Below are 12,504 nucleotides of genomic sequence, written 5' to 3'. Positions count from 1 at the left end.
TAACTCATTAAATACTAAACAAATTTTCACACTTTTTTTGCTGGAAACTTTATTCAAACAGCTATCAAAGCTGCATGTACAAGGACATTTTTTAAAAAGTTTGATATGTGGTTGAGGATATTTAATATTATAAAAATATACTATTTTATTTTATTTCTAAACTAAAATGATATTTTAATAAAATATTTTATTTTAGAAATAAAAAGTTATTTTATTTCTAAGGTTAGCTCTCAGATAATCTAAATCAATGTTAGGAAATGATTCAAACTTTTTAACATTTATGAAATCTCAGTTACCCTTCATAGCGGGAGCTGAACCCCAGTATTACACCAAGCACATATAAAGTAAACTTTTTAACAATTCAAAAGACAGGCAGCAGTGCATATTTTAGCTAAAGCTGTTAGCTTACGTTCCAGTGTAGTCTGTTTCCTTCATACACAGTTGGAGAATGGTAATTTGATATTAGCCATGGTAACATTAATTAGCCATGGTAACTGTATTAGTTACCATGGCTAACTAACACGTAAATACTGTTATTATTAACCTTACTTTTTGCTGTATTCTAAAGATGAATGTCCATTATATTATATTATCATATTACTATTGTAACTTATGTATTGAAATGCATTATTTAAACTAGCACAGATTTTATTTTGAAACAGGAAATTGAACTGAGATATTCTGTTTTGAACATTAATTTGTCTCAGCAGTTTATTTTTGTCTTTTTTTTGCTATTTCTGTTGTTCCTCTGATCAGTTCCCTGCAGTGTCTGATTCAACTGTTACCACTAATTCAATGGTCAGAAACTAAGACCAGCATCTCGGCAATCATTTTGAAGCTCCAGTCCCTACACATGTCCTTTTCTCTAATCATGTTTTGTATTGCCAGGGCATCACTATGGCATCGTGGATATTTCATATGTATGTGATGGTGCTGTCTACCTTCATCAGCTGCAGCCAAAGCAAGAGGGACAAAGTCCTCTACTGTTCTGGTAAGAAGCAATAATGCGATGTGCCCCTCCCCCACTACTTTCTGTGAGATTTAACATGTTGGCAATTAAAACCTGCATCAGGTATTGGCATCAAAGAGGCAGGAGGTTATGACTGAGTGTGTGACTGACTATGTAAAGTTTTGTGCAAACAACACAATTTCCAACTCTATAGTAAGGTATTTTCCAAGAAACAAACTCTGGATTGCCAGTAATCTGAAGAAAAACCTTTTAAAAACAGCCTTGAGGGAAGGTTGCAATGAATTATTGAGGAGTATACAACAGCCTCCTATAGTCAAGATTAGAGACAGCAATTAAGCCTACAGGAAGAACCTGGATTATGCTCCAGCAGAAGATTAAAAGAGATGTGTGGTCATTAGTGACGTCCAGGGGCGACGTATAGGGGGGAAAAGTTATGACAATTCTAAAGGGCCCCTGAACGACAGGGGGCCCTCCACAGTTTATTTATTTTTTGTTCATAGGAAAAAAAAAATTGGTGCCCTGTCAAGTTACAAAATTAATCATATTGTGTTTTCGAAGATTGTTTTCAGCAGTAAAAATTTAATGTTCCCACTCCCAGACCAAAAAACACACATCCATATTTGCCCTGAACCCCCCTGGACCTACATGAAATGGTTCGCTCCTGCTTGGTGGGCTTGACGGTGTTCAGCAGCAGTCAGTAGAAGATACAAACGACTGTGGCAGTTACTACACCACTACAAAAAATTATAAAATCAGGTTTTCAAAATAAAAATAGGAATAGAGAGAAAGGCAAGAGTGGCAATTTATAACCCAGTTTTTCTCCAAGAGAGGTGGGTAGACTGTGTGAGATTATCAACCATTTAGCATAGTTAGCTTAGCTACAGACTGTTTGCCTCCATTTCACTAGCATTTAAAGAATTAAGGAAAAAAATTCCAATATATTCATATATTTAACGTGTCCCTGTACCTTTTACCACTTAACAGATGAGTCAGTCAGCAGCAGCTCTAACTCACGTCCCTCCTCACCAGCCTCTCCTAAGTGAAATTAAAGCTGTAGTATAACTTTTATTAAAATATATATATATATATATTTTCACATATTTGTTAAAACTGTCATTATGTTGTGACATTATGGAATGAGAGTTAATCTGTGAAAAATCTATTTCCTCTGCTTTCTCAAAGTGCTAGAAACAACCAGTCAGTGGCAGGAGAGTTTTAGTGCTGTCAATCACAATCTCATGTGGCTGCTCATCCTTCCTCCCCCTCACTCTGTGCTATGCTGCAGCTAGCATAGCCTGTTGTAAGTGCTCAATCTAGTTAGCATAGCCACCAATGACGGCAGATAAATGGTTTCCTGTAAAGAAATGTTGTTTCTCCACCATTAGCACATTTAGCAGTGAGTGAATGAGGTTGATTGACAGCACTAAGAACCTCCTCCTGGTTCTGATTGGTTGTTTTGGCTGGAATGTTGCAATACTTTAGCCAATAATAGTGATTCAGGGACGAGGTGGAGGAGATTGATTGTTTTCTCAGATTATCTGTCTCATAACAAACTGTCACGACATGGTGACAGCTTTAACAAATATGGAGAAAACATATTTTTTATTAAAGTTATGTACTGCCGCTTGAATAAAATGCAACTTCATAGCATTTTTTGAGAAGTCTGGATTGCTTTATGTGTATTTTCCATGTTGCTTTTGATTGTTGCTCGTGGAGAGAGACATTTCAGTAAGCTAAAACTAATAGAAAAAATGTAAGCAACCTACTTGCATACTGTATGCGGATTGTTGGATGTTAAATTCATGAGCAGTAAATATTGTGCTAGTTATCAGTATTGAAACAAAGAAAGCAAGGCAGTTGCAAGCCTTTAAAATTGTGATGCTTTTTATGGGTCAAAGAGACTCAAAAAATTGTAACAGCAGCTGCGTGGGGGGGACCCAAGATTCCTGGCAGCGCCCCTTGTGATGTCAGACCACTTTTTTCAGCAACAAGTAATCTAACGTGTTGCTATTTCAAATCCAGTAGTCAGACTACAGTTACTTATCAAAATCACTGTGCATTACTATTCTCTTTTGTAATTTAATTTTATTTCCTCTACACATCTTCGGGAGTGACCGCTGTTTCTATGCAACAGTATCACCAGCGACAGAAACATAAACAATGGAGGGAAGAGGGAGATGCGCATTTTGTTGCTGGAAAAATAGAAACTATTTTGAGTTTCGCTCGCCAAGTCTGATTATTATAAGCAGCTTTGGGCTTGTGTTTTTCTAAAGTCACAATATAGTCACTGCATCACTGTTGTATATACAGTAGATCTTCTACAACAGTGATGCCCAGTCTTAAAAAGCTGTTTTCCTTCCTGGAACTTTTAGATCAAGGCTGCCCAAGTCCAGTCCTTGATGGGGAACATCCTGCCACCTGTAGATGGATTCCTAACCCCAATGCACCTGAATTAACTGAATGTCTGAGGCAGGCCTCTGCAACATATGAGTCGAATGACTGCTGGTGAGAGAATTGCTTTCTTTGATTGATGTGCATTGTGATGCATCTAAAAGTTCCAGAAAGGTAACTCTCAAGGACTTCACCTGGGCAGCCCTGTTTCCAAGTGTTATTCTCCAACACACCTGGATTGAATGGCAGATTCTCTCACCAGCAGTCTTTTATAATTAATCAAAAAAAGCATGACCTAGCTCTGCATAAAATATTCGTAGAAATTTAAAACACGATATTGGTCCGAATAAGAGAGATTCTTTTTTTCATGTTAAATGCCGTTGGCTAAAACTATAATTCTGTCTTCTTGTTCTCTCCCCCACCCCCCATCCCCCACCCCCCCAGCTTGTAAGGCGATTGTGGATGAGCTGAACTACTCAATCAGTCAGGTGGACCCAAAGATGACCATTAATGTAGGGAGCTTTAGACTCAACCCTGATGGGACCATGAGAGACAAAAAGGTAGAGCGTTTGTTGAATACTGTACATTTAAACCTCTTTGTTGTAACAGTTATCTGACTTTTCATACACTTTTAACACATTTCACTGCTGTCAAGGCTTTGCTGAAGGTCCTGATTATGACTGGACATGAGGCTAAAATGATATTTTATCCTGCAATTGATGTTCTTGAGAGCTTCTAAATGTGGCAGTGTTTAGGATCTTGAAGTATTGAGATCAAGACTGCCATTTATACATCGAATTTCAAAGTACATTTTATTTGGGTGACTGAGAACTCAAGAAGATGTTTTATTAATTCTTGGCTAGTTATACCTTTTAAAAAGCGTTATATATTATTTGAATTAAGGCTGGGTGACATGGCTGAAAAATGTATCAGGACAGGTTTGATGTGCTAGTTGGGCGCCTAACTCCGTTACTTCTCTACCAAGGCAACCACTGCACACCTGTCAAACCTGCACAGAGAGTGGTAGTCACACTATGCGTCCTAGTGACTGATTGAGCTGACTGTCTGTTGCATAAAAAATAGATTGATGTGAACACAGTTTAGTGTCATGCAGTTTCCTGTGCAAGTCATCAAATCTACAGTCGTAAAAATGCACCTTTTTTGCGGACGTGTCTGGCAAACATTTGCTCTGAGTCCATGTGTTACAAACCTCAAGGTCTTGGGGTTCAGGGCTGGTGACATAAAGGTGTCCAGAGAAAGAAAGGTGGAATTTAAAATGGTTTCTAACAAAACATGCTTGCATGTTTGATGTAGGAAAACAATTTTGATAACCTTTGATCTTGAATGCTTCAAGACAGTGCTGAGTGATTGTGAAACCTGTATCTCAAAAGCTGTAGGAGGAGTTTGCTCAGATACAACATATGTAACGGAGACAAAAAGCCGACTTCCTATAGGAAGCTTGGCTGAAATATGTGGAATTTAGAGCTAAATGTATGGCAACGGCATGACCTCTGACTTTGCCACGTTGCTATGGCAATGACCACCAAAAAAACTCTTTGTGCTTTAAAGCAAATCAATCCAACTTGTTTTCTGTTTTCTGACAAAAGACAATCTTGATTAGCCCAAGAGGCCAGAGACTGAGTTTTCCAAGAAAAAAAAGTGACTTCCTCTTCTGAGGGGGCGGGGCTTGTAGGATGTCAGAATATGATGACATATCTCATACCAAGTTGGTCATTGTGTGTGAAAGTTGGAGCCTTTTGTTTGCTTTGACAAGTATGCTAAGTTTGCTACAAAATGCTCAAAACGTCACTTTCAGTCTTGCATCCATTAACTGCATACTGATCAAAAATGAACGCAATACTTCAAAATCCCTAGGAGTAGTTTGTTAAAGTTTGAGGTGTGTAAACATCAAAAATGGCCAAAGTTTGCCCTTCGACCCAAAATGGCCGCCTCCATGTACATTTTGTGGCATACCTATAAAAGACTTATTTTTCTTGTTTGGGGGTGTTCTTCCTACATATTGAGTTTCATTTCTCTATGACATATGATTGTTTGTCCTATCTCACACACACTTGCGATTCTATTAAAATCGTTTTGCGTGGGGGATAATTTTTGTATCACTTCGCCTAATGATTTAGAGCAGAGACTGGAAGTCAGTCCATCTTGCATCAGTGTTGAACCTCATAAATGCACTGGTTAAAAAATGTCATTAATGCATTTCAAAACTTTGTGAAAACCTCCACCAAAGAGCTAAAGTTGTTGTATAAAAAGTAAAAATGGAATTTCATGCCTTTTTATATGTTGGCAACTGGTGCTCCAAAACTTTGGGCAAAATAGTACCAACAATCCAAAGTGTTCCTTTAAATTATAAGACATTCCACCTTCATCGACTGGAATAATGACTGTTATGTGACCACATAAAACACTATGCATCTTAATTAATAAAAAATCTAGGATGCAGGATGACTTAATTTAGATTGCTCTAGAAATATTATAAGTTGCACCATCTGTCACTAAAGCTGCATCTTTAAGGCCTCCATGTCTCCAAAACTAAGTCTGTTAGTTTTCTGATGAGTTGCAGGGTTTCCCCCAGTGTATTATAGGCCTGGCGGCCCGTCATGCTGTACTAGCCCCACCGCCAGGCTAAGCCTTTCTTGTTTATGTTTTTAGGAAAATAATAATAAAATAATAATTTAAAAAAAACAAAACCTTTTTTTTTTTTTAAACCGGCGCCTCTGCTCGTTGCCTCACACGCTGCAGCAGCTGGATGTCTTAAGTTTACTTCAGCGCTAATCGCACGCGCCTCCTTTCACTCAAACTGGACACAGGCTGACCTGTATGGATATTTACATCAATCCCCTGTGAGGAATTCTGTTTCTTTCCAGAGTGTTTGATCAAGGTAAGAGTTTAAACCCCACCGCGTTAGCTCTGGTTGAGTCACACTTTCAGAGATGCGGGTTGAGGAGCAGTTAGTATGATTTATTTTTGTGAACAAAGAATTATATGCGGACTTTACAGATCAACACACTGCTCAGCGCCCGGCTCTGTGTGCGCTGATGAGGTGTATGTGGTCCTGGTTGGCAGGTGCGTTAGTGGTTAACGAATCAGCGCTAACCTCATCCTGCAGGTTCAGCCCGCTGAGGAGCTTTCGCGCTGGTTTTATATTATTTTATTATTATTATTGGTATTATTTTTCAGTTTACACAGTGCAACAAACCATATTAAATGCTTTGTCCATGTAGCCAGAGTTAATGTGCGAGGCTGCGCTGAGATTTGAGAAACGCGTTCCATAAACTCTACCAAACAAAATAGTTTCTGTGTCCCCTTGTTTAAAACTCAACAGACACGAAATGGAAGAGCTACTAAAGCCACATTAGCAGCATTGAATTAAATCTCCTGTTTGTTGCTCATCTCTGCGCAGTGCAGCGGATTTAACTCCTCATGAAGAGCCGGTCCAAGGCTGTATGAGGCCTGGAGCAGAATCTTACTTGGGGACCCCTCTTACTGCTTAAAACATCAGCACCTCTAACAGCTTCTGTGTTACATTTAATCTGGGGGAGGGAGACTAGTTTAATTGGCCAACCTAAAAAGCAGCAAGTTATAATTGCAGTTTATTAATTTGTATTTGTGAACAAACAGAGATTAAACTCATAGCATCAGATTGTTGCTATGGTAACAAAACAGTTTAACTATGAATATTGTTTACAAAGTAAACTTGCCAGCTCCTTAAAATCTTACATATAAATGTTAAACAATTTAAAATCTTTTAATTTATGTATGCTGAAACCATTAAATCATATTTAGCAGCATTGATAATCTCAAACAAATGTTACATTTATGTATGGTTTGTGTTAAAATATTAGCATTTATGGTCCCCTGAAGTCCTGGGGGCCTTATGAAGCTGCTGACTTAATTTGGATTAAAAAGAAGTGCAAATAATTGATATTCATTTTAATTGTATTTTTTAATTTATTGTTTTAAAGACTAGTTGTGGGTTTAAATAGCGTTTCACTGGCTCTGTTTTCCTGTAACATATAATTACCCAGTAATATTCTTACATCTCCTGTCAACTTAACATCTTTTAATACAAAAACATGGTGGATCGCTGGTGGACCGCCTCGGCGCCCCGACCACCGGGCTTAGCAAGTTTTCTGGGGGAAACCCTGAGTTGAAAAGGTCACTTCAAGCTATAATCCATCATTTCCATGTTCCAAATGGAAAGAATGTTAAAATATGTCTAGAAATTAGGTAGTAACTGCAGTTAAATATTCTCTCCTTCATTTGACCCAGACAGAGAAAATATGAGACGCAGCTGAAGCCAAGCATTGTGGAATGAATATAGTATCTTTTTAGAGAGAAGTTAATGTAATGTAAGAGGAGAGATTCTGTACTGTAATAGCTGTTGATGAAAGCATTTTGTGATCATTTAAACTTTATGCTCACCACAACTGTGGTTGACTCACTGCTATTTAGCCTAGCCATAGGACAAAACATTTTTGTATTTTTCCCCTACAACTTTGGATTGTTTTCCTGCTTGAATCTAAGATTCTAGTTGTTGTATGCCCCTGGTGTAAAAGATGTTTCTAAAATATTTTGGGATTTATTTTTAATATTAAGCTACTTTTATAACTGTTGCTCTCAAACAGTGACACATCTCTCATCTCATGAAGCTCAGGTCTTTTAACATCTGCAGTAAGATGCTGTTCATGTTCTATCAGTCATCAGTGGCTAGTTCTATCTTCAATGCAGTGCTGTGTTGGGAAGCTGCAATGAAGGTGAAAGACTCAAAATAACTCAACAAACTGACAAAAAAGGTTGAGTCAGTTGTAGGGATCAAGCTGGCTCCACTGGAAGAGATGACGAGAGACCGAATGCTGAAGAATTATCAACTATCTCATCTCCTCTACAGCATGGTGAACAGTCTAAGAAGCAGACATAGCCAAATATTACTGCAGTCCAGATGTGCTACAGAATGCCACAGCAAGTCCTTTCTTCCAGAAGCCATCAGACTTTATAATACATAGTCTCTAGAGCTGTGTGTTTTAAATGTTGAATATATATTTAGTATTATACTGAGCGATATGTGTGTGTTCTTAAGACTATCACTGCTCATTGTTATTTATTATTGTTATATGTTTATTCTTATTGCTTTATTTATTTATTTACTTTAATTTAAATTGTGTACTATGCTGGGATAAACAAAATTCCCCCCCTTAGGGGATCAATAAAGTCTTATCGTATTTTATTTTAACTGCAGATTTGGTCACTTTGAAGAGACGGTCAAAACTTAGACAATATCTTTACCATTTCAGATTTCTCCCTTTTACTCTTTGAATGTTGACAAGAGTAAACATTTCTCATGTTTTGGTGAAGCTTTACTATTCTATAGCAATAGTTTATACCAAACTTTTTTGAAAAGTTATCGGAATCTCTGGTAACTCCTTTAGCAGTTTGGAAGAAGTTGATTAGGGCTAGGGTCCAGATAGGTTTTTCCTTAGCCTTCAGCCGATGATGTCAAAGATGAGCTCCTCCTCAGCTCAGAGATGGCACTACCCTCCACCTGTTGCATTGTTTGACCATTCAAATGTCTCTTAGCCACAGAAACAGTCAAACCTTGATCCCATGCCCTCTGCTCTCCCTTCTTTTCAGCAGCTTTTGACCTAGAGTGAATTGGAGAGGATGGGATGTCACAGTGTAGATGCCTTCAGTGTGGAGGATTTTCAGGTTTTAAGTCTGCTCTTTGGCCTCCTCACAGTAGGACTTCCTGGGGGCATGGAGCCGCTCTGTGGCACAAAAGTAAAACCTGCCTTCCGTAACAATGGCACATTTAAGGCATCCAAAGACATTGAACTTAGATGGAGCAGTGAGTTGATCTCATAGTTACTAGTGGGAAGTCATGCATTGAGAATGAGAAAATGCACAATGGCAGGCTGAGGCAGTGACACATAATATTAGGGCCTAGAGAGCTGGAATTTGACATGCAGTGTTGCTATTTGTTATGTCTCTTCAAACGCAGGCTAATAATGTAACTTATTTTGTATTTTAACTTTTGTGTGCTATTTTGAAATGACCAGCTGTCCAATCAGCTTTCTTGCTAAGTTTTCCAAATTTTGGCCTGATATAAAGTAAAAGTGTCCTGATCCGATTGTGATGTTGGAAATCATTCATGACTAATAGTTGTCCTGTGGACAGATTCCTCCTCTGAGCTGTGGATCTCTGCCTTTGGTCCAGAATCACCATGGGCCTCTTGGCTGCATCTCTGATCAGAGCTCTCCTTGTTCAACCTAGGAAATCTTTTTACAGCCTAAGTCTGCTTTAAACTTCTCCACAGCTTTCTCCCTCACCTGTCTGCTGTGTTCCTTGGACTTTGTGATCCTGTTTGCTCCCCAATATTCTCTGAACCTCTGAGGCGTCACAGAGCAGCTGGATTTCTACTGAGATTAGATTACACACAGGTGGACTCTGTTCAGTCATTAGCAGACATCAGGAAACTCCTGAAGGAAACTGGTTGCATTCAGAGAAAAGGGGGATAAATACTTTTGCACACCACACTTTTCAGTTTTTATTTGTAAAAAATGTTTTGAGTCAAATATAATTTTCTTGCCATTTCACAATTGTAGGCCACTTTTTGTTGGTCTCTCACATAAAATTCCAAAGAAATATATTCATGTTTGTGGTTGTAATGTGACAAAATATGGAAAAGTTCAAGGAGTATGAATAATTTTGCAGGCCACTTTGTATGCCCATTGCCAATATTTTATGAAGTAATTTTCCACCAGTCTCATTAAAACCAGATGCTCATCTGTTTCTCATCCTCTGACTGCTATCACTGCGGTACGCTAGGCCACGATTTAATGCTCTTCTATAATACATAGTGCTGTGAAAGTCTTTGCCCCCTTAAAGATTTCTTCTGTTCTTGCTTTTTTTGGTTGCACTTAAAGCTCACAAATTTTATTTTTGACAAAAGATAACTTAAGTATTAAATTTGAATATGCTGAAAATCTACCTCTTTATTCTTCATCTCCAGACTAGCTTTCATGACATTATTATTATTATTATTATTATTATTATTATTAATTTATGGGTCTTCATTGGCCCATAAGAGCAGTAAGGACAATGAAACTGAAAGGTTCCTGCCCACAGTGGCTCAGTAATGGCTCCCTGTCCAATGGGAATTGAATGGAGGATGGCATCCCTGAGAAGCCTATTCTCTGGCCAAACCGGTCACGCCCTGCCCCATTCTTCAAACAACGCTGTGACTGACGGCTCCCTTTCACTGGGCTCTGGCTGCTGAGGAAGGGCTTTAATTCCAATCCATTTTGTAACATGGCTTGATAATGACTGAGACCTAAGCCCATGGGTTGAGATGGACATACATGCCTCTATTGTCCAGTGTAGGAAGAAGGGTCCTCTTTTGTCTTTGTGTCGCTTAGCTTGGATGAGCTTGTGGAAATGTTGACATTTCAAAAACCAAATGTGCAATAAGAAATGTCATGTGCCACGGCAGAAAAAAAATTACTAAAATAATTTAATGTTTATCTGTGTTAAATGATAAGAGATGTGAAGCTGTTTAATTGGACAGCGACTGTGTTGCCTATTATGTTACATTAATAATGCAGCTGTATAGATTTTAGAAATACTGAAGAGCAAGAAGTAGGCCGTCACCAAATATAGTAATAATCAACATATGAGGTAATATGGAATTCTTGAATGCAGAGATTCTTGGGCCCAGCCGAGGGGCTGGTTAGAATCTAACACAACCTCCACCTGGGCGCTGTGTAAGCAGGAATATGAAAGAAAAACATTTCACATTCAACAAGGTGAAATTTTATCAAGGACTACGTTTTAAAACATGACAATGTTGAACTGTTCTTAAAAAAAAATTAACTAGCTCCTAAAAGTCAGGTTGTGATCAAAGAAAATGCATATTGATCGTTTTATATTCCTGCTGTCAAGGGAGAAGTACACCATCCTAAACATACAATAACAACACAGTTGTAAAGTCTCATAGAAAAGAGATCCTCCAGTTTTCTTTTTGTTTTCTTTTACATAATTTGTAAATATGGCTCATATCCACATGAGCCGTATTTAATATAGATTTAAACAATACTCAGCGGTCCAGGTAGCCTAAATAAACAAAACACAAAGAAAGCATCTTTTGCAACTTTCTGTACAATGTATTAAAAAAAAAAGACATTTGAAACCCAGCAGGTATATTTCCTCTTAAAACAACTAAAATCACATATACACTCACATGTGGTGGGCATGAGGACAACAGTGTTATTCTGCAATTTAAGGGGATGTTTAAAGCTACAGTATGCACCTTTTACAAAAATGTGTTTTGTACATATTTGTTCAAATTGTCACCATGTCATCAGACAATCAGTGAAAAGACTGAGCTTCTCCACCTCCTCCCAGTGCTACTATTGCCATCTGTAGAAATGTACCACGACTGACCAAAGACAACCAATCAGAGCCAGGAGGAGCGGCTTACCGCTGTCAATCTTCCACATGTATATGCTGCTAAATGTAGTAATGCTAGAGAAACAACTTAGCATTCCTGGTAGACTGCTCCTGGTCTGCAGACTGTTTCATCTTAGACATGAGCTGGACTTCCTTCATCCCCGTCTCTGCTGATCTTTGCAGTCACTTATTGCTGAATGATTAGATGGTGTTATCTGGAGTCAGATGAAAGTCAGTGAAGACATCAGTGATTATGGTCTAAATCAGGGGTCTTCAACTTCAGGCCTCTGCGTCAACACACCTGAGTCAAATAATGAGGCCATCAGCTGGACTCTGGAGAAGTTGACTGCTAATTGAGGAGGTGATCCAGCTATTTAATTCAGGTGAGTTGAACCAGGGACATGACTAAAACATGCAGGACAGCGGCCCTGGAGGCCTGGAGTTGAAGCCCCCAAGTATAAATGTAATATTCAGAAAAGGAACAAAATAACTCACATTAGTTATTTATGAATATTGTTACAGAATGCAGAGACTGTTCTCATTTTAACTCCTTCCAACCATGCCCCCTCCATTTCACTCTACTTCACTCCCACCTCCACAACCTTCCTCCTTTAATCACCAGAGGATGGAAAGGGGGTGAAAAGACACAACAGAAGCAATGTGGGGGCTAAGGAAATGAG

General features: G+C 38.5%; 1 protein-coding gene across 3 annotated transcripts in view; it reads left to right on the top strand.

Moving 5' to 3' along the window:
* The window catches only part of LOC102219015 (protein canopy-1-like), a 49,806-nt gene that overhangs the window by 7,652 nt on the left and 29,650 nt on the right, over positions 1-12,504 (top strand). For all 3 annotated transcript variants that reach the window (XM_023335719.1, XM_023335718.1, XM_023335717.1), the window contains exons 2-3: positions 889-991; positions 3,806-3,921. In XM_023335719.1, coding sequence (XP_023191487.1) covers positions 898-991; positions 3,806-3,921 — 210 coding nt within the window. In that variant the 5' untranslated portion in view covers positions 889-897. The remainder of the gene's footprint in view (positions 1-888; positions 992-3,805; positions 3,922-12,504) is intronic.

Source organism: Xiphophorus maculatus, chromosome 6 (assembly GCF_002775205.1).
Source record: "Xiphophorus maculatus strain JP 163 A chromosome 6, X_maculatus-5.0-male, whole genome shotgun sequence".
Classification (NCBI taxonomy): Eukaryota; Metazoa; Chordata; class Actinopteri; order Cyprinodontiformes; family Poeciliidae; genus Xiphophorus; species Xiphophorus maculatus.
The sequence above is the reverse complement of the archived record's forward strand: the minus strand, read 5'-3'. Positions and strand labels throughout refer to the sequence as shown.